The sequence below is a fragment of the Limulus polyphemus genome, unplaced genomic scaffold (assembly GCF_000517525.1).
Source record: "Limulus polyphemus unplaced genomic scaffold, Limulus_polyphemus-2.1.2 Scaffold2342, whole genome shotgun sequence".
Classification (NCBI taxonomy): Eukaryota; Metazoa; Arthropoda; class Merostomata; order Xiphosura; family Limulidae; genus Limulus; species Limulus polyphemus.
The window spans coordinates 153863-177758 of NW_013667952.1; the positions used below are offsets into that span (position 1 = coordinate 153863).

At 29.3% G+C, this 23896-nt stretch overlaps 1 protein-coding gene across 1 annotated transcript in view; it reads left to right on the forward strand.

Annotated features, from left to right (window-relative positions):
• The window catches only part of LOC106466680 (serine/threonine-protein kinase ATR-like), a gene marked incomplete at its 3' end in the record, with an annotated part of 134038 nt that extends 110351 nt beyond the window's left edge, over positions 1–23687 (forward strand). The window contains exons 20-32 of the mRNA XM_022394744.1: positions 367–440; positions 2271–2378; positions 2625–2739; positions 3204–3474; positions 3949–4023; positions 7987–8100; positions 8954–9148; positions 9585–9761; positions 11281–11373; positions 13386–13543; positions 15944–16063; positions 22725–22829; positions 23573–23687. Coding sequence (XP_022250452.1) covers positions 367–440; positions 2271–2378; positions 2625–2739; positions 3204–3474; positions 3949–4023; positions 7987–8100; positions 8954–9148; positions 9585–9761; positions 11281–11373; positions 13386–13543; positions 15944–16063; positions 22725–22829; positions 23573–23687 — 1720 coding nt within the window. The remainder of the gene's footprint in view (positions 1–366; positions 441–2270; positions 2379–2624; positions 2740–3203; positions 3475–3948; positions 4024–7986; positions 8101–8953; positions 9149–9584; positions 9762–11280; positions 11374–13385; positions 13544–15943; positions 16064–22724; positions 22830–23572) is intronic.
• Positions 23688–23896: the final 209 nt, after the last annotated feature.

Below are 23896 nucleotides of genomic sequence, written 5' to 3' on the forward strand. Positions count from 1 at the left end.
TACATAATTTGATCCCATAATGTGAGCTGCATCTGTTCAAAAAAATTAAGGTTTTCTTTGGTTAATTTAAATTTAAAGTTGTGAAAATAAACCTGTAGTAAATACTTTAGAGTAATTAATTGTAAAATGTAGTATTATCACTTGTATTACACTATATCTGTAGGACTTTGTTTGTGACTGGTGTGCAAAAAAATATTTTTTTGACAATATGATATATATATATATTTAAATTCCATTAGATAAGATTTGTTACTCAGAAGTACAAGAGAAGTTTTAGTAAGACTTGAATTTTTTTAATGTACATTGTTTTTTTATACAGGTTATTTTATTAAATTTTTGTGTTTCTGTTTACTGTTTTTTGTACAGATCTTTAGGAACATCTTGTCAAGGTGCTGTTATATTTCAGAAAAAACAACCTACTTGTTCTCGATGTCAACCAGGTACAGTGTACCTTAACTCTTCATTTTTATAAGAATAAAATATTATCAAAAATATCTAAATAAATTAACATTTTTATCAGAAGCCACAAAAATAAGTAATAATAGAAAAAATAATAGATATGCAGCAGAACAAAATGTAATAAAAAAATATGTTATATATGAAAAACTTTCAATATATTTTTTAGCTATTTTTCTCCAAGCAGCTGATATATCAGTGCACTTATTTTTCTACTTGAACGAGCAGCCTATACATGAGCTTGTAGTTCTTGTTCCATCTCACGATCAATCCCACATTTTGAATGCCTTATATATTAAATATAAAACTAGAAATACTTCTTTTAACAAAATATCTTCATTCTGAACACCAATTTGATTGAAAAAAGATGTGTTTTCAGTGATTTTTGCATGTATTTGGAACCCCTATTTTGAAATAAAGAAAATGACCAAACCCACTACTTCTGGTAGGCCTCATCGCTTTACTTCTGAGCCAGGAAAATGACTTTATTCCCAGTAATCTTGATGATGATTATTACTTTGAAAGTGAGAAACCTGACTTGCATAAATCTAGTGAAAGTGAGAGAGAGGAGAGTCCTGTGGCAGGCCCTTCAGGTGTGAGTACAGATAAAGACAAGGGAAGACCAGTGGTGCTACAATGTGGAAAAGAAAAGCAGGGTCTGGATCTAGACCTAACAAGAGGAAAAGGACAGCTGTAGGAGCAGGAGGAGATTTTGAGAATGGTGAAGATGAAGTAGCATGGAGAGTAGTTGAAGACAGAGAGACTGACGTGAAGTTTTCATTCCATGAGGCACAATGAAACTTGAAGTTAGATTTAGATGAAAGCCATTCACCACTGGATTTTCTCAAAGATTTTCTTGATGAAAAAATTGTAGCCACATTCTTGTGGCCATTTTTGCTCTGTCCAAAGCCTGTATTTGCTCCAGAGAAAGAGAGTTAATTAGAGAGAGTTTTTATATTAAAAATCTATAATGACTGTAATATTGATTTACATTATTTCTTTGATGATTATATTTACCAACAAGTAAATAATGTATTATATAATTTCTTTCATGTTATTATTAAGTAATAGTTTTGTTTTTTCCAGGAAAGGAATATCTGATGATTTTGTATCAAAATTATCCCATATGTAATCACAAACTCTTTCAGCCTTTCCCAACCACTACATTGTTCAAAGCTCAAAATTATAAATAGTTCCTAATCAATCTCAAAAATATTGCATGGTGGTTTAGCAGTGTTTTTCACACAGTTGAGGGCATACAGGTGCATCTATTAACTATATTGGTGTACAAAGTTATATAATTTCTCCTGTTTGCTCAAAGTTAGACCTCATATGTAAAATTTTGATTACCTTAATGTGCTTTCTGTTTGATTTTAGGTCATTTATTAGTTACAAAATAATTTGAAGAGCAATGTTCAGAGATATGCTTTTGTTTTAGTTAACCCATCGACTGTAAGCATACAGATTTTTGGAAGCCATATGCCGTGTATAGTATACTTGCATTCAACTGCCTGAGGCGGACTGTACCCTATATGACAAATCAGCAGTTAGTGGGTCAATAACACTTTGCAGGTTTCTGAACTCCATTTAGAACTGATTGATTTTTTTCAACAATAAAAATGATTCACCTGTGTGATTGGTTATCGAATAAACATTTATTTGTTCTGGACTAATTCAAAATTATTACGAAATTAAAAACAAATGAATAGAAAGTTTGGTTTACATTTTTCTGTTTACAATGCATTTTGTTTTTTTGTTGAACTTGAGATATGGAATGAAATTCTGAATTTGCTTCTGAACTTGATTCTTTTCAGAGAAAATCGATGGATTCCTCTTTTCAGACCAAACTTCTGACAAACCAATCTGGATTAGTGAAATACTTCCAAATCTGTTGAAACATGAAAACTCAGTTGTTAAAATAGGTGTGTGGGTGTCATGTTAAAAACATAGGTTATAGGATAGGATTTTAATAAGAAAATTTATCTTAGAAACAAATTCAACGAATAAATTAAAACTTTATAAATCTTTTTAAAACCTAAATATTATCATGCATTTAACACTCTTCAACTTGCATTAGTAATGTACCAAGCTTATTATTTGCCTGAGCAAAATTAAAAACTGTCATTGTGGATCACAGTATTCTGTTATAGAAATTACTACTGTTTCAGCTACTTTTTCAAGCCTTCCTTCTGTGTTTGCTCATGTACCAATAACAGAACAGTTGCTCAGTTCATGTTTGGAACTCATGAAGGATCCTGTCTTTGAAGTACGCCTTGGTTTCAGGTGTGTGTTTTGTAAAATGCTATAATGAATGAAAATGTAGTAAAAACAAACAAGTAGACCTTAAATATAACTCATGAAAATTTAGATTTGAAAGAGAAACTTTAAAGTTATTGGAATATTTTTAAGGTAACAAACTAATACAACTACAACATTGAGTTTGACCATTGGTAAAACATATTATTTTCCAGACGAATTATAAGTTGTATCACTTTTTTAAATGAACGTTAATATTGTTCCCGTAGTAGTTTTTTATCATTGGTAGGAATGTGTTATTTTGCAAAATTCCATTTTTGTGCTCTTGATAAAATGTTCAAGAAATATTGCATTATTAAGAACTTTATAAATTTTATGCATTTTATCTTGTTCATATTTATTCAGAATGTTATAAAAATGCAGATTAGAAATGCTCACACATTTATTTAGTGTATTTGTAGTTCTATCTTTTTTTCCCTTTGGTTTTCCAGTAAAATTGTACAACACATGATTAAACCTTTTGGAAAACCATACCCAGAGGGTTGGACTGTGCAATATGATGAACTGCTTGTGTCAAAACTGAAATCAGTTTTTTGTGTTGCACAAAAGAATAGAAATATTCACTTACAAAAAACAGTCCTTTTGACTATTGGACAAATAGGAAAAGTGGCTACTGATAACTTGTTATTAATTTCCATTGTGTGCCTGCTAGAAAGCCTTTTTTCAAAGATTCTGCTCATCACAACTACTGCTAAGTTACAGGTAAGTGTACATAAGTTCTCCTCAATGATTACATAATTGTTGGAAATTCATATGTAAAGAAAATTATATTTAAAATTTTGTTAAACGAAGGTTGTTTTATAACAAATTGTAACTTAGAATATTCATTACACTAATTTAAAAGTTTTAGTAGAAGTTATGAAAAATTAATAAATAAATTGTCAAATAATGATACTCACTTTCAGTGAAAATATACACTGCCACATCAAATATGACATTGATATTTTGAAGTGTTAAATCTGCTAATAGTGTAATAAAATTAATTTAAAAATTTGGTTTTTTGCTTTTGACATATTCATATCTAGTTAGCAGATTGAAATGTTCTAAAAATTATATCACATAATTTTTATATATTTGTTTTTGTGCAGAGCCTGTGTTTGTTATTGGATTTTTTATTTTTTATCCCACAAAGTATCTTTTGCTTCTTTGTTAATATTATATTATGGTGTCTTATAGATGAAAAAGCTTGCTGAGGTTAAGGGTGTTAAAATGGTTGATTTGTTCAAACAGTTCAAGCTTCCTATATGCAAAGTAAGTTTTAAAACTAGTTCCACTTACTGATAGAATTAAAAAAAGGAACTTTTAAAGTTTCCAGTAAGTTAATGTGTGTTTCTTTCTTTATATTTTTATTACATTTGTAAAATAAATCTACTTCATAGAATAATTGTGACTAAGATATTTTAAAGTTTTATATAAAGCAGAGATGGTTGTTGTGTGTTGCATTTGTATCTAACAACTTTAAAAGTGTTACAAGCAGGAAATAACTTTAATAAGTTGTTGTACAAAATCATAATTTAAAAGAAATCTCATCTATCTGCTTCTTAAAGTCATTGTTTTAATATTTTAGACATACATATTACTAACATTGTTTTTTAAAGAGGTATATCTTACCACTTCCCCAACGTTTCTACATTTATGGCATTCATGAACATCTGATTTTCAGTTTTGTCTTCTACATGACATATTTTCAATTTTATCTTTAGTGAAAAGAAATCTGTAATATAATCATTAAACAATTAGTCCATTATAGAATATCGATGAATAAGTTAGGCACAATGCCATAATATTATTCAACAACTAAATTAACTTACCATATGATGAATTTAAAAATAAATATCTTAGTTTGGTTTGTTTTGATTTTTGCCCACAGCTACATGAGTGCTTTTATGAACAAGCTCCTGTTCATGTAATATTTTCACTAAATGATTTTTAGGATGATATATGTAGGGTTGAGAACATTATATTAAAATAATTTTTTAATATGCAAATAAGCAAGTCACTTGACAACCATGGTGAAGCTGCTATAGAATTGAGTGTATCAAAATTACATGTTAACATTTATTTTTCATGAGTAATATGATGCCACTGAAAATTTATTACTTTTAGAAAGGATATGTAAAGCCCTTTCTATGCAAAATATTTTTATGCTCAAATAATTATGATGTGTTCAGATTGGGAATTTAAAATTTCCATGATGGAGATATCCCTTGTACTTAATGGCATTGGAAAACAATGGAATATGGAGTAACTTGGGGTCACCTGAATGATCTAGAAAGAGACCATAAGTTGTACCCTAGCTGGGTAAGTAAATTGAGACATTTTGTAAGATCAATGGTAAAATCCACCCACATGTCTTAGGCAACAGTACACACGATCTCCATCATGAAAAGAGATACAGTAAGTGTACACAACTTGCTTCCATGACATATCCATTCAACTGCTACATACCTCAAGTAGCTGCAAAATGAAATGGATATTCTTGCTATTTCACTCAGTTTACAAGCTGCATCACCTATTGGTTTCTGTGCAATCAGATAATTGAAACAGGCATTGGGAAACCAGCATTCTTGTAAAGTAAATGGATTATGGAAAGCAAGCAAGGAGGAAGTGTATGCTTTGGACATGGCAGCATTATGGTGGAGCCTTTTGCAATAGAAACACAGATGAACAACCAGGTAAAAAGGCTGAAAGTTGATAACTTCTATAAGTTATAAAAGTAGAAACTTGTCTACACCTAAGAGATTTATTTGTGATCTATGACCTCATTTTTCAAAATGGCATCAATATTATCTTTTTTATCAAATTTTGTAATGTAATTTCTCATGCCTTATTCTTGGCAAGATTAGTCTGTACCAAATAAATTGTCTGTTATTCTTGAATGAGTTATTTTATTCATGTGTTTTAATATGATAAACAATATATTAAATAGAAGTATTGCATAAATGAGTACAACCTGCAAAATCAAAGATCAATTTATTGACATTAATAACTCCTAAGATATGTTACAAAAATATTTTAGGCTATGTAAGTGTATTTAAGTTACATAGGGTACAATCTAGGAGCATTTGCAAGCAACTGTGAATGATTGTGCAAACTATTTCATTTCAATTTTAGCATGTTGTACACTGAAAAACTATTGTTTTAAATATTTTCTAATATGCTAAAAAGTATAAGTAAAAGTGCACCCTTCTTAATTGGAATAAAAAATTCATAATTGATTTTATCTCTACAATCTTTATTCATAATTAAATGAGATTTTGTGGGATCAAGTCACAAGCAGAATCTACCTGTTGTGTTTTGATGGCAGTTAAACACTTCTTTTTATTAATTATAACAATTTATTTATATTGTTGTTTTCTTTAAGAATTATGTATGCATATTTGTTATATTCATCTTGTACATTATATAAAGTTCCTTTTGGAATCTCACCATATCATTACAGTCCATGTTACCTCGACTAATCATGTTCTGAGGACTGTGCATCTTCACATTAGATTCACATTGTAGGTTTTTGACTTCTGTCTTTGCTGGTTATTGGGCAGCTATGTCCATAATACTTTGCCTTTTCTGGTGCCACAAGGTGTATATTACCCTGTCCTTTCCACTCTGTTCTGCTCCTTTGTCCTTCTCTGACCTCCTTGCCCAACTTTCATGCCTGACTGGAACTTTTGTGGGGTTTTGCACAAGCTCACATGTGCCCCATTCGAGCTATTGTGTTCCTCCTCTCTGTACCCTCAGGTACCTGATGATGACAAAACCTTGTCGAAACGTTGTACATTTGCTGTTATGTTAAACTTATATTAAAGTTTTTCTTCATTACCCATTATTATTATAACAAAAATGTTTCAATTATTTTTCTTGTGTTTTTGTTGAATTGTTGGGAATAGGTTGAATTTCTTTTTATTGTAAAGGATGTCATTTATTTTGTGAATTAATTCTGTATTGTTCATAATTATAGTAGTGTTACCTTTATCTGCTATTAGAATTTTAATGTTTGTATTTTTCTTCGGGTTATAGAATTATTTGACCATGTTTTTGGGAGGTTACTTTTCTGTTTAAGTAAGTTAATTGTCTTGTTTCAGAATTTTTTTAAATGGTTGTTTAAATACAGTTTTGGAGAACATCAGAAAACTGTCTTATGTTGTAGTTACCTGTAAAAAAGTGAGATTTCATCATTCTACTATAGGTTGTTTGAGTTAGTGTCACTTATTGTTCTTGTATGAAGTGAGTCATTTGGCTAGATCTTATAGGCAAGTCTTTAACTCTTGGTATAGAACTGTTTTGTGGATGTTGGTATTGTAGAAACATTTGTTATAGTTCTGTTTTATTGAGTGGTTTGTCAGATCTGTTGATGACAAAGTTAGATGGTGCTTCATTGTTGTGCCATACTTCAAGTTGTTGTAATTTCCATAGTTGGTTTAGTTTTTTCTTGTATATGGTCTTCTTTTCTTGATTCAATACCGAGTCATTTTGGTTGATAATGTGTTTTATACTGCCATAATCATCTGATTACAGGTCACAGGCTAGTTGGTTCTTTAGTTTTTGTAGGTGGTCCAGTTCGTGGTATTTAGAATTAAGGGTTGGTTGTAGGAGTTTTTTTCAGCATGTATTGAATAACACTTGAAAATCGGATAAACTTTTTAGATAACTTTCAGAAATTTTGGAATTAAATATTCAGAGGAAGGAAGGAAATATTATTTCTCCTTTTGGTGCTATTCAGGTTTGTTTGGTGTGGTTGGTTTATGATGGTGAAGAAGTAAGGAAGCATACTTGGAAAGATACACTTAGGATAACAGAAACGTTTAGATTTACACAACCTTCAGTAACCACCAAGTTTAAGTTTTTCAAGTTCTATCTTATGTACGTCAATAATTATTGTGTGTTAAACTACTAAGAAATAATAAAATTAAATAGAAATTGAAATAAGTAAATTTAAAAAATAGTGATGCTTCATAGATAAAATTAAGAACAAATCATATTCTTACATGATATGAAACATTATATTTTACTACTGAATAAGGAATGGTTGTATGAAATATCTAACAGGTGGCAACATTAATCATATTACACTCTATGTAGGAAAGGCACTTAGACTTCTTGTTATATTAGCAAAAAAGTCAACAGAATACTAGCGTAGTTTTTAATAACATTGTACATTGTTCCAATTTAATGAAATTGTGAATGTTTACTTACACATTCATATTAATATTCCAGTTTCTCATGGAAGCTATGCTTGAATGCTGCAGCCAAGGATCAGTTGAAGTGCTCTTTATTTTAAACGAATTTGTCAGTATTTTTGGTTATCAGAATACCAGGACATTTTTGTCAGTAAGGACCTATCCATTTGTAGTTTCTTTGTAACATACCTGTGTTTCAGACAAACTGTTTTAACATTTTTCTGTTTTTTCCTTTCCTCACTAGTATATACAATGTTCTTTATGATTAATGCATGTTTTTCTGTTTGACTTTGTTAGTTTTTACCCCAGGTTTTTAATAAATCACTTTTAATTTTATATATCAAAATTTGACTTTACTACTAATAAATGTATAATGAGAAAAAGTGTGCTAGTTAATTATAGATTTTTAAATTTTTTAGTGAGATTCAGTTTAGAATATTTTCAAAACCTTGCATAATAACATTCCATTTTCATATTTACAAGTCATATTAATTAATGCTAAATGGACTGTTATAACATTATGTACAAATAGCTTTGATGAACTGATACTTAAATATGAAAATCAGTCAGTGCTCTGTAGTTGGTTAAAATCATAAAAGATGTAATTCAGTAAGTTCATAGTATCAGTATTTTAGATAACTATTTTCATGAAAATTTACTAATATTTTATTCCTTGCATTTGTTTAATAGTTTTGTTTTTCATAATACTATCCATTCAGTTTAGAATTATTTTAATTTACTGAAACCGTAGCTTATATTTTTTCAAGCATAAACAAATACATATCACTTCAAAATATTTTTCAAATGTACTTGTTGTATATGTAAAAAGTAGGGCATTTAATAGTTCATGTTTATTATGTATTGAAAGTGTAAAATAAGCACACAGAAATATTTGTTAGTTTTTAGTTTGAAATGTGAAGAGCTGTGTGTTGTTTTGTAATTGAAATATCTATTGTTATCACAGTTACAAATCACATGTACATCCATGTTATCTTTAACAATAGAGCACTTTACGCTACATCTTGCCTCCACTTGCCACTAAAGCTTCTCCTGAAGCTTCGATGTTGCTGAAAGTATTGGCCAAACAGATGCGAATGCAGAGGCGAGAACTGTTGATGAACCATTTTAAATACATATTTTCATACCTTGTTCGTCACTGCTCTAAAGAAGAAATGGAAAAAGCACTTACCTATGTTCAGGTAAGTGCTACTTGCATTCAACTTACATTTTCTTACTTAACTATAGAATAGTGTATTTATCAAAAATACAAACAATATTAATACCCTTTTTATATAAGAATAGGATTTGGTAAGTGAATTCTTCTAAAAATATTTGGAATAAGATGTTCGTGGGAGAAAGAAGGTCAAGGTTTGTAGTCTTTCAATACTATATATGATTTTTTATCTGCAGTTCCAAAAGTTAATTTACATTTTAGATCCAATTGATGAAAGATTTAGAATTAAAGACCCTGCTTTTTTCACACGCATATGGTATTACATGGGAAAGCATAGGATTCACTTCAGTAGATTTTTGTAAAAACTTGCAACTCTGTTGAAAGAAGTAAGTTTTATGGTATTAATTTAATAAAATATAGTTTAAACTAACTTTGATAATAATAGAATTTCTTATTTATAGACTGAGACTGATATTGAGATAGGCAGCTTGTTGAGATGTGACTACCAGCGAATACATAACGAATTGCTTCTTCACATCAGCACTCACTATGAACAAGTCTTCAGTGGGCTTGCAATGCTGGCATGGAAAGAAGAAACTTATGATGGACCAAAGCCTATTACAAAACCAGAAGATATGGTAATGGCCACAGCTAAAATTGGAAATACTAAAAAATATTGCATTACACCATCTCCAACAGAATAAAAAACCTGATACTGTACAATGAAATGTAAATTTCTGGCAAATATCTTAATAGAAATAAATAAAAATCTGTTGTAGCTTATGTTGACATTTCTTTTGATGATACATTGATTCAGGTTTTGCTCTGTAGCTCATTTTTTGTGGACAGTTACTACTGAATTGTTAGTTGAAATATACATTATGGTCATTCAGACTAAATAAAAATGTTAATATTAAGTGAAGAAGCAACAGTAGTAACCACTTGGTAAATGTATTTACTTTTTATCTCAATACTTCAGTAATATTTTAATTGTTAATTTCTTGAGAGCTTATTGAATAAGTAAAAAATATTGTTAATTTTTATAGAGAAACCTGAAGTTTTAGAACTTCACCTGATCAGTGGAAATTTAAAAAAAAAGTCTGCGAGAACTTTCAGTATACAAAAAAAATTATTCTAAATCTTTGAAAACAATAGAAAAAAAATTAAACTTGAATGTGGATTCACATCCAATATCAGTCAGTGTGTTTGGATAAGAATTTTGTTTTAAATTTTTGTATTATAAACTTAGATATTTATACTTTTTTTTTTCAATACAATACATTTTGCTATATATATATATATATTAAAAACATGCAGTAATGAGTAGAAAGTAATAAATTTAAAATGATGGCTGAATACAATGGATTAAGAATCACCTTAAATGCTTATATTGGTTAAAAACTTGATTCTTGCAGTATCTAGAAAAAATCCAAATTATAGTTGCTGAGTTAAATTTGTCACTTACTTACTCTTGATGAGTCAGATTGGTCAGTTCCTTGTATCTGACTTTAAATAATTGTGGTACTAGTATAGAGAAATTAGAAGTTAATGTGACATGAGATTAAAGTAAGCTGTCCATACTTTACTCTGAAATTGTTCAGAGTAAAGTATGGACAGCTTACTTTAATATTGTTCAGAGTAAAGTATGAACAGCTTACTTTAATATTGTTCAGAGTAAAGTATGGACAGCTTACTTTAATATTGTTCAGAGTAAAGTATGGACAGCTTACTTTAATATTGTTCAGAGTAAAGTATGGACAGCTTACTTTAATATTTTTCAGGGTAGAGTATGGACACTATTCAAGGAAAGCAATTTTAATAATTAATTGCTATTAGAATTTTGAACTCTCAATCTCTTATGAGAGATAAAGTTGGTAGAAGTAACTTTAATTAATAATTATGTAGTTAAAGGTTTCAGTACATGAATCATTGTAATATGGCATACACCGCACACAGATTATAGGTATGTTTTTCTTTGGTGTAAAAACAACTAAAAATAGAGGTAGAAAAGTAGCCAGAGCAAATAAAGTTTAATTGATAAAATAAGTTGGTATTTGTTATAATTTTTGTAAAAAAGGGCTTAAAATTCATTCTTTGATCAGTATAAAAATTATTATAAATTAGAATTGATTGATTGAATTTTTTCTTAATCCATAGGCCAGATTTTTACAGCCACGACTTTTGGGTTTTCTTGCTTTCTTTGATTCCCAGTTGCTTAATGCAAATTTTCCATTGGAGGAAAAGAAACTAGTAGGTGTTTTATTATCATAGGGGGATTAGGAAATTTAAATTTATTAGTTGAACATTTTGTAATCCATCTTTACATTTTTATGTTTTATTTTATTTCCAGTACGTTCTCAAAAGAAAAGAATAAAAAAAGTTTATAAAATTCAGTGTATATCACACATTTGTCTGTAAATTTTTTCTCAGTTAAAATATTGTTATATTCTTGTAGGTCTGTTATAGCACTTTCATTATTAACTCAAAAATTGATAAAGATCAGGTATTATAAACTTTATAATCTTAAAGTCAGATTGAAAATATGAAAGTGAAACTCATCTAAATAACTTTGTTTATGAAAGAGCAAAGTCACCCTATATAAACGATCCAGGCTTGGCATGGCCCAGTGGTTAGCTTGTACAGGGTCGACACTTGATGCTACTGAACACTCTCTGTGCTTTCAGTTGTGAGTAGGTTATGAAAGTGACAGTGAATCCCATTATTTGACTCAAACAGTTGGACAACGTTTTTGTGGCAGCAATTGTTACTGTCTGGCTGCCTTCTCTCTAGCCAGTAGTTCAATACCTGAACATTAGAGGTCTCTGACTTAGAGATTTAGTTTATGTGTTACTAAGGTGCCATCCAAGTTGAAAATTCCAGTTATGTACCATTTATCCTTAGAATTGTTGAACCTGATATGAACACCTAAAATAATAACTAGTTATAGGAAATTGATGTAACTATTCACTAGAGTTGATCATGCTAATGATGGTGAGGTTAGCCATCTTAGCTCCAATAAAAAAAAGAAGTTTTTTCTTATGGTCATCCTCCCAGAAATCTATTATAGCAAAGAAAATTAACGACTTAATAGTGGATGGGGCACAGTTATGTGTTCACAGAAAATATAGTTCATTTTTGTTAAAGACTTAATACTGGATGGGGCACAGTTATGTGTTCACAGAAAATATAGTTCATTTTTGTTAAAGACTTAATACTGGATGGGGCACAGTTATGTGTTCACAGAAAATATAGTTCATTTTTGTTAAAGACTTAATACTGGATGGGGCACAGTTATGTGTTCACAGAAAATACAGTTCATTTTTGTTAAAGACTTAATACTGGATGGGGCACAGTTATGTGTTCACAGAAAATACAGTTCATTTTTGTTAAAGACTTAATACTGGATGGGGCACAGTTATGTGTTCACAGAAAATACAGTTCATTTTTCGAGGATAATTGGATGTGTTATTTCTTGAGGTAGGTTAACAAAAATCAGGTGCAAGTTTTGTTACTAATGGAAGGTACTCTGGTATGTACCAGTTATCCATGGAAGTGTTTCCTGAATATGGTTTGTACTTTATGTATGGAACCAGTCAGCTCCATGCTGTAGTGTTAGTCTTATGTGTCATTGTTTCCTGCCTCTGAATACATTAAATATGAGGGTTGAGAAATTTGACTGTAGAAAGCAACATACTCAAATATTGGACAGTATTTTGAATAGTTACATAATTGTGTTCCATCCTGTACAATTAATTGTGAACATTAATAAAATATTAAGAAATTTTGTTGATTTCTAAGGCTTTTGAAAAACTGAGTTGTTAGTATTAGATTTAGTGATATCATATAACTTTTATGAATTTTTTGTAGTTCTTCAAAAATGAAGTATCTGTTATTCTGCACAGAGATTGTAGCAGTTCCTATAAAATGTACCAACTTTAAAAACTTAGCTACCAATGATGTTAAAGTTAAGGGTTGCACATGTTTTGTTAATCCTTAGGATAATTTCATTATCTTTATATCATCAAAAATTTCACTTAGTACTGTTATTGGACAGTTTTATCTATATTTTAAACAACCATAAGAATTTTTACCAGTGTCACAATATTGCACTTATATGCTTAATACCTGGTAATGTATATTTAAGTTTTCATGTTTAAAAAACTGAACACATTTTTATTCACATAAAAACAAGGAGTCTAGAACTTTACAAAATACATAAAGAGAACTTTGTTATCTAAAACTAATCTTCTCATTTATTTTAGGCATTAGGAAGTTTAAATTCTATTATGGAGCTAATGGGTCCAAAGCACATTACTACAGTGAGGATGAAAGTGATGGCTACTCTAAAGATAGCTATTCGTTTTACTGAGGAAGATTTCCCTCAGATTTGTGCTCAAGCCTGGAACACATTTGTTCATAAGTATATCTTCTTTACTTTCTAACAATAAAAAAGTAGCTTTTAATGAAGTTAATGTACCTATCTAATGAAATTTTTAAACATGAACACATTTTTTTATGCTTACATTGTTTTCATAGGGTCTTGAAAATGGTAAAAGTTTAGACAAATTTAGAAAATGATATCCATTTATTATTTCACATAATCTGTTGTCTTAGAATTTGTGATCATTGTGAACTTATCTTTCACATCTATTGGAACTGTTTACTCATGACTGGTCAGTATTGTACTGCATTGGCAATCAATAATATGACTTACATTAAGAGTCATATTTCATGTAATTTTTGAAATGAGGATTTTACTTGGGAACATTTTATGTTAATGACATAAGCATTAACCAACTTAAAAGAAATGTGTCATGAGTAAGACACAAATGAAGTCTTAAAAACACTGTTTCATATCCCGGAAATAACTTTGAATTTGTTGATCAGTCAATTATATGGATCCTGTATTTATCAAAACAATAAACTAAAGCAAATTTTCACAAACAGATCATATACATGTAAGATGTTCAAAATTTTACAATGTAAGCTTCACACAGTAATTACAAACACCCATTAAAAATGAATTGATTTAAAATTTTATTAAACTTACAGGAATATTTACCAATATTTTAATACAATGAAATTTATAATTTTTAATTCATATCAGGAAAAATTGTGTATATTTCAAGGTAAAAATCAGTCATACTGTGAGTGTGAAAGTAAGAACCAGTCTTTTCATACTGTTACTGAAATATGTAGGTAAGAATTCAACTACAAGTATCAAACTGTCCATTTCACAGTGTAATGAAGGAAGTAAAGATCATTCTCTTCATGAATTTGGCGTCTTTCAGTTAATATTACAACTCTTTCACATCCAACAACTCATATTTTTTAGTGAAGTACAAATGCTAAATGTAACGATAATTAAACAAATAAAACACAAAACAGTAATCATGAGGAGAAACTACAGCAAGAAAACACAAAAACAAAAAAGCAGGACTTCGACCTACATTATCAGATTTTTCTATCCTCCAACACTGAACAACATGCAGTCTTCATTTAAACTATACATTTTTTATTTTTTTGTATTACTGATTTTACTTTTTTTGTTGTGTTTTCTTGCTGTAGTTTCTCCTCATGATTACTGTTTTGTGTTTTACTTGTTTAATTATCATTAATCTTAGTGAAGTATTTTTCATAAAATATAATAAAAATTTGTCCATGAATATATTGAGTTTTCAATAGTCCGTGTGCAAAGTAATTTTCATGTTAAAATTAAAAATACTTTTCCTCATCTCAAAAATTTCAAATTCCCTTTCTGTACTTATTTAATTTGAAGAGAATTAACCCTGATTTTTTTATACTATAGATGGTAATGCACTTAATAATTTTTTATTTAATTAAATAATGCATGAAAGAATATGACTAATAACATGCAAAAAGTAGACAAATTCATTTAGCTTTCAAAATTTTCCTGGCTTTCTAACTCTGTGACAAGAGCCGTTACAAATTCATCCAAGCTAGTCGTTAACTTTCCCATGGGAACGATGTTCGTACTCTGAGAGAAATTGACATTTAACCATTCAGAACATAAGGTTATATAATACGTCATTTTATAGACAAAAACTTTGACTTTCTATTGGTTATAGGTAATATATGATGAAACGTAAGAGAGAACTATCAACAAATTCTGAAAGAGAGGGTGTGGTAGGAGGGTTCTGAATTTCCATTTGATAGCTCTATAACCAAACAAATTGAAGACTATAAAAATTATGGTTTGTCTGAGCAATATCGATTTTAGAGAGAGTAATTTATGTTTAATTTCATACATTTACAAGGGGTGATAGATAAAATAGGGATGATGACATGCTAAGATAATATGTGTCACAGTAGTGGAAATTCAGAATTTTTTTAAATATTCCCTTGTAGAATTAAGAACTTAAAACTTGTATATTATTAAAATATAGATTATTAGCTAAGATTTTATGCTATTCTAATTGGTATAACAGTATAAAAGTAGTATAATAAAGTTTTGAATGTAAGACACTAAAACCTTGTGTCATGCACAGTAAAGAATACCTGAGGCGATAGGGTTAAAGTTAAGAATCTATGACTCTTTGATAAAAATCAAACTGTGCATTCTATTATCAGTCCTCATGCGAAATCTCAGTTTTCCATAGGTACTGTCTATGTACGTTACATGTTTATGTCTTTGATTTTAGTTTTTTTATTAGCATATTTATATGGCAACTTTATTTCAATAATCATAAAATATCTTGGTTTTAGTGGTTCAGTCATAGTTACATGTTCAGTTATATGAAAGTATGACTAATTATTAAAAAAAGCATATAATACAGAATATAACCATTTTTTGTTTCAGTGTGGAATTGCAATCTCTTGGATCTCTTCTTAATCAGGTGATGACTGCCTTACTACCCCTTCTTCAGTTTCATCCACAAGGAGTTGCTGCTATATTCCACTTTCTAGTTGTTGAAAACAGGTATGTATGAAGTTCATATTTATTTATATGTTATTCTTTTTACAACTTTGGATTACTGGTTAGCGTGCTTGACTTTCGATTTGCAAGTCCATCATTTGAGGGTGTGGGTGCATTATAAGGGTGACAGCCAAATCTCACTGTGTGGTCAGACAAGAGTTGGCGGTGGATGCTGCTAACTGGCTGCCTTTCCTCTAATTTGTCAGTTTAAAAAATTATGGATGTCTAGTACAGATAACCCATGAGTAACTTTCTGTGAATATTCAAAAACAAACAAAAGTATCCCTGAAAGTAACATAAATAAAGGTCAACATTTTTTTAGTTGCAATTAAAGCGTTCATATATTCATGTTTCTTTCTTCATACTATTTCATTTTAAATATCCCAAAGATGAAATGTTATTGTAATGAAATACTTTTACTAAAACAAATTATAAAAATCTACCTTTGGTGATATGTCTACCAGTGCACTTTATCTTTGAGGATTACATTACTTTTTTTTATATTAATGGTAGTAACACACAAAATAATTTTCATTTAATTAAATAATACACCAAAGAACATAGAATAATAACATGCAAAATGGAGACAATTTTCTCTAACTATCACTATTTTTCTGGCTATGTAACACGAGTCATTACAAATTCATCCAAGCTAGTCGTTATCTTTCCCATGGGAATGAAGCTTGTACTAAAAGAGAAATTGATGATTCTCTGTTCATAACACAACTTAATATTATCCATTATTTGATAGATGAAAACCTTCGCTTTCTATTGGTTATAGATAATACAGAAATAAATGTGAGAACTGTTAACAAATCCTGAAAGATAGGATGTGACAGGTAGGTGTGGAAAGAGGGGTGTGATTTTCTATTTGATGGCTTTGTAACCAAACAAAATTGATAGGTATAAAAATTATAGTTTGCCTGAGTGATGTCAACATTATAATGAGTAATTTATGTTAAATTTTGTACTTCTTGGAGTGGTGGTAAATAAATTAGAGAAGAAACAATGGCTAGAGGTAAAATGTCATAATTCTCATGCTCAGGGAGATTCAAGACTTTTTTGTAATATTGCCTTGTAAAATTAAGATTTTAAAACTTATATACTATTAAAATATGGATTATTAGGTATGTTTTTATGCTATACTAATTGGTATTCCATATAAAAAAAAAAGTTTGAATAAGTTTTGAATGCAACTCACTAGAAACCTTGTGATATGCTCAGAAAGAGGGTTAAGCCTAGAATTTGTTATATTTACACCAATATCTCATTACAAACTTATTTATAGATGTATTAATGTAAAAGTTCAACTTTACCTGCTATTTCAAGCAAGGAATTGACAAGCTTCACACATGACAAGAGTAAACCAGAAGTCAAAGATGGTGAAAGGACAACAGCAAGGCACAAGTTAACCATAGACACCAAAACTGGATGTAGATACATTTCTTGGAACATTTGATTAATACTTAATGTTCGTTTTGTTCCATCTGAAGGGCTCATGCTAAAATTTGAATAAATACAAAGTTAAAAAAAAGTGTGTGGCAAACAAAACAAAGTATATAAACAAAATAACATAAAAATTCAATTAGACTTAGGTTCTATTACTACTATGATGATTGGTGATTTGATAAGGTAAGTAGTACTGTTACCAAGGCTTCTCTTGACCAACTCTTTAGTTGTTTTAAAATTTCTTTAGCAAATGGAAATGTTGATAACTTTTACATGCTAGACTAATAGTTAAACATGTTTTAAATGTGTAATTAAAGATATGTCAAATTTGATAACCAGAACTGGTCAGATAAAGAAAAAAAAAGATTCAAAGTATATATATAATATATATATATATATATTATATTTTGGTAAGAAACAATGGAAAATAATTCCACTCTTATGAAATAATGGGAGATAATTGTGCTTTGGCATGAGAAAATGACAAATAATTTATTCTTATGAAACAATGGTGCATATTTTTATTCTGACATGAGGCAATAATAAATTTTTTTACCATTTTTTCTTAATAATATTTGACATTGTTTCATGCTGCAATAGAAATGTTTATTGTTTCATGAAAGAATGGTAAATAACAGTACAAATATTTACCATTATTACCTAATAGTGTCATTACTTACCTTTGTTTCATACCACAGTCAAAATATTTAACCAGTATTACATAATGGTTTGGTTATTTACCATTATTTCCTACCACCATAGAAATATTATCAATTATTTTGTAATAGTAGAATTATTTGCCATTGTTTTATGCTAAAGTAGAAATATTTCCCATTATTTCATTATAGTAATATTATTTGCCATTGTTTCATGCCACAGAAGAAATATTTACCATGTTTTCATAACAGTAGAAATATTTATTATTATTTCTTAGTAGTATGATTATTTACCATTGTTTCATACCACAATAGAAATATTTATTATTTTATAATAGTATGATTGCTTTACCATTGTAATAGTGCGCTTATTTACCATTGATTCACATCATAGTAGAAATATTTATTTGATACAACAATACAAATATTGTATTATTACATAATAGTGTGATTAATTATAATTGTTTCATACTATAATAGAAATATTTATTATTATTTCATAATAGTAGATTTTATCAAAAAAAAGATAAAAAACATACAGGTACATGGTAATCTTAAAAGACACAAAGTTCAAACATCAGGTATTTAAAACTGTGAAGAGAGCAGGTATGACATTTCTTCACACATAAACAAATCAACTTGTTTACATGAGTGAAACACTAAATTCTGCATCAAGCAGGGATTTGCAAGCATTGCATAATGCCAAATTTATTAGTCACTTTTATGTGGGCCAGACAAAACATAGACTCAGACATTGGACATTAAAACAATTAAGCCTCATTAGACAACAACAACAACAACAAAAAAGAGATGTGATTGTTGGTAAACATTTTACCACCAGAGAACATATTATCAAAGATAAAGTCTTGTCCTTAGGCATGCTCCAAATGACACATATACAAAAGAGAATGACAATAAAGAAAATCAGTCTAAATACTTCATCTATCTGGTTTTGAATGAACATTTTTAATTATTGTAAACCCTTTTTTAAACATGTTTGTATGTATAAGTGCCTATAAGTTATACCATTTTAACACTTTGTTCTATGTATAACATAGATTTAATTGTAACTCTTTCAGTCCTGAAAGATACCTCAATGTTGTTAATAGTTTTTAAACATTGTTGCATCAGTTATGAACCCTTTCATGTTACAAGTGTGATCTTTAACTACCCTGATGTTCTCCTTCTTTTAAGTCTCTCAACACGAGCTTGGTCGATTTCATCAACCACATGACCTCTTTGTACTTGTTTAAAGTCTTTATAATTTTGATACTACTAACTTTTAATACAGTATGTATATCTTTACAAAATTTTGCAGACTTTCAGTAAATATTATGTCTTTTGACATACAAAGAATAATATTTTTAGTGAAGTACTTTTAATAAACTAAAAAAGGAATAAAGTTTGACTGGAAACAAACATTTGAAATGCATTTAGGAGGTTTTAGAGATTTGAGATAAAGAAAATTATTTTTAATCTTGATATGAAAATGACTTTGGGTGTGGACTAGTAAAAAATACTCTATATTCATGGACAAATCCTTTTTTAGTTTATTAAAAGTACTTCACCAAAATATGATTTTTTGTATGTATATCACTCTCAGTAAGTCAATGACATAGCTGTCTGGAACATATCAAGAAAGCCACTAATAGCAACAGCTAAATTTAATCATTTTTAATTAAGATTATTTTTCTGTCTGGAACATATCAAGAAAGCCACTAACAGCAACTGCTAAATTTAATCATTTTTAATTAAGATTATTTTTAATCTTGATATGAAAATGGCTTTGGGTGCAGACTAGTAAAAAAAATACTCTATATTCATGGACAAAATTTTACCTGTTATTTTCTCTACCCTAACCAATTTGACCGACCTCGTAACCACCAAAAAAATAAAAAAATTGAAATAAATCTAACGTACTTTTTCTTTCTTTCTAGAATTACTTCAAAGTGTAACATGAAACTACATTCATTTATCCTAAGCTTTCAACTGGTAACAGTATACATCTATTTACACTTAACTTATATTGCTTTATTGCTCTTCGATTGCTCCTTGAACCAAATCTAACTACTACTATTCACGTCATTATAGCTTGTAAATCACTTGGGGAACAAGGAGCTCTTGTTATGCTATTGAATTACATTACCCATGAGTTCCTCCATGCCGCTTGTGTGAGTGCCTTGTGAAACATTTTTATTAGATTATTATTATTATTTATTTTACTTAATCTATCCTTAACTAACCTAAAGAGATCCCTATTTTTACATTTTAGCTACTTTTATAACAATAAATAAGAAATAAACATGAAAAATAAAGTACATAACTGGGTCTTCTCCTTTTTTTTTTGCTGCTGACTGTTGATGACACTTAACTGTACTTTTTTATACTAATGGTAGTAATGCACTAAATAATTAGATAATGCACCAAAGAACATAGAATAATAACATGCAAAAAGCAGACCATTTCCTCTAGCAATCACAATTTTTCTAGCTTTCTAACTATGTGACAAGAGGCGTTAAAAAGATTCATCCAAGCTAGTTGTTATCTTTCTCGTGGGAACTAAGCTTGTACTACAAGGGAAATTGACAATTATCTGTTCAGAACACAATGTAATATAATACGTCATTTGATAAATGAAAACCTTGGCTTTCTATTGGTTATACATAATACAGTATTAAGAATGAAAGAGAGTTTACTAACAAATCCTGAAAGAGATGATATAACAGGTGGGTGTGGCAAGAGGGGTCTTACTTTCTATTTGATGGCTCTGTAACCAAACAAGATTGATGCCCGGGTAGATAGGGTTAATACCAAATCTCCCTTTCAGAGCAATCTATGATTGCTCAAAAGTGTAATGCTACAGATTCTAGTGCATTCTTCAAAGTAAAGAGCACTTTCCTTCTGATCTGATGTTACAAGTTCTGTCATACCCTTCAGAATCAAAAACATTTTCATTGTGGGATAAACAAGTCCTTTCACATATTTCAAAGTAAAGAGCACTGTCATGAAAAATTGATGTTACAGGATCTGTTGTGTCTTTCAAAGTCAAAAACACTCATAAAGATCTGATTCACAGATTGTTGCATCCTTTAGAGGACAGGTCCTCTTACATCTTTCTGAGCCAAGAACAATTTTCATGAAGATATAATAATATAGGTCCTGTTGCATCTTCAGAGCCAAGAACAGTTTCATGAGGATATGATGTTACATGTCCTGTTACATTCTTTAAAACCAAGAACACTTACATGGCAGTGCAGGGTTACAGGTCTTACCAAAGTCTTCAAAATTTTTCTTTATGATGTAATGCTATGGGTCCTATCATATTTTCCACTTTCATAGTGATTTGATTTGTAGGTTCTTTCATATCTTTCAGTGTTAAGAACACTATCAGTATATTGTAATTCTAAAGGCCTTTGTACATTCTTCCAAGTCAAGAACATTTTCTGGGTGATATGATGTTACATATCCTTTTGCATTCATTAAAGTGAAGAATTTTTACATGCTAATCAATATGCAAAGATTATGTTTGCAAGTCTACAACTAGGAACTCTAAAAAAAGCAAACAAACTAGGCTGGAAATAGTGTCTACATTATTTTCTTAAGCTACAAATCCCTATTTTGACTCCATGTCTACAGTACTTATCAATTTTAGCTCAACCTCTTTTTGTACATTTTTGATGATCCCTATCTGCCTTTTTTGAATTAACAATTTTTACTAATCTTGTTTCTTAAGTTTTTTATGTCGATTTATGAAGAATAAGTTGTAAGCTACATATGTGTTTGTGCATTCAGTTGAATGTTACATGTTTTTCAACAGCTTACTGCTGCATTGGCTTTTTTTCTACCCAACTTGTGCCTGAGGTTTTGCTTAAACATGCATTTAACAAGTGGTGATTACAAAGACAGATGCTCACAACAACATTGCATCTATTATGTATTTATAACCATTTAAATCAACTTTCAATGAAATATAATAAATGTTTAAATAGGTCATGGACATTTGTGGTGTCTTATATAATAAACCTGTCTAGATTTTATTTTAAAATACCCAGCCAATTTTGCTGTAGGCTTGTGAAAAAGTAATATGAATAATGATAATATGAACAAATGCGCAAACTTTGATTTTGTTTAACAGTTGTGAAATCACTTATTTTGCTTTTTATCAGTGTTTCGGTGGTCTTATCTTTTGAAAACAAAGGTTTTTAATGTTGTTTCAAGAATAAGTCTTTTTTTTTGCCCAAATGTTATATTAGAGTTTTGAGAAAATTCCTTTGCAATCCCTATTATGAACCACTATTGTGGTTCATGGTAAATCTTAACACAAACTATCTAATTTAACCTTCAAGTGTAATCTTAGAAAAGAAAGAGGAGTGTATTAGTTATATTGAAATTCAGTTTTTATTGACATTCACTAATTATTACAGTATTATGTGTCATTTTGACAATAGTAAATGTTAATAAAACTGCTTCTGTAATAATTAATTAGATTCAATTTTATCTGTATAAAAACAGTTAATTTCTAAACCGAAAGAAAAAAACATTTTTCACTGTTTATACAGGAAGAAACTGAACAAGTACTTCCATGACTTATACTTCATTCCAGAATTGGCAGAATTGACTGAAGTTAACTCTGTCTTAAAGGAGTACATAGATAGACCCTCTAGGTAAATATATTTATAACTTTAGTTAGTTTTAACCCACAAATTACTGGTGGGGTTTGTATGTTGCATCATATTTAGTAACTTTGATTTTACCTACTACAATATTCAGAGCAATTAGTAGGATTAATTAGAATGTTGACAACATTTTTGTGTTACTCATTTGTTATCAGAGACTTCGTAACCAATAAATCATGAGCAAATAAGCAGTTTCTTTTATATAAATAATATATAGAAAAATGTGCTTAAAAAACTGATGATGTGAGACCCAATCAATATTTCTTGGATTAAGTTATTGTGTAACTTACCATTAACTTTGCAGTTAAAATATTGTTTAGAAAATATTTGTATGCTAAGTACTTTTATAACAGAAGATGTTTAAACATTTTTCCATTTCAGACAGACATACATATGTATGTATATATCTGTTCCTACGTTAGATTTAAGTTAAAGTTGTTCAAGAGCTTGTAGTGATAAGTTTAGACATGGTAAATAATTTTCTGATGAGTTCATAGTTAAAAATTAAATGCTTGGAATATTTTTTCAAAGTGTAGCTCAGAAATAGTTTATGCAATAATAAATGTATAAATTAGTAAACATAAAAATGTATTTAAACCTTGTTTTTTTATTGACAAAGGTAATGAAAACCAATTAATTTCCATTAGATAAAAACTTGCATTACTAAATATTCAATAAAAGATGAAATAAATGGAGAATGGTCTCATATTTAGCTATTCTTTCTGTTATAGACAAGCAGATTTTCATTCGTTATTAAGCCATTCGCTAAAAGGTGTCAGTCATGAAAACCTGGAAGTATGCTTTCATGCACTGCGTAAAGTGAAACAGCTTCTCTCCTCACATCAAGTAAGTTTTTTCATACAATTCACTGAGATGGTTAAGATTTGTAACTTTATTCTGTTGTTTGTGTACTCATTATACAGTAAAAATTTGTCTTTCTAAATTGAAATAGCTATTTGGTAAAAACTGTGATAAAGGCAATGCATTACAACTTAAAAAATATTAAAAATGTATTACTTAAAACACAGTTTTCATACCTACATGTTCTTTTTTAC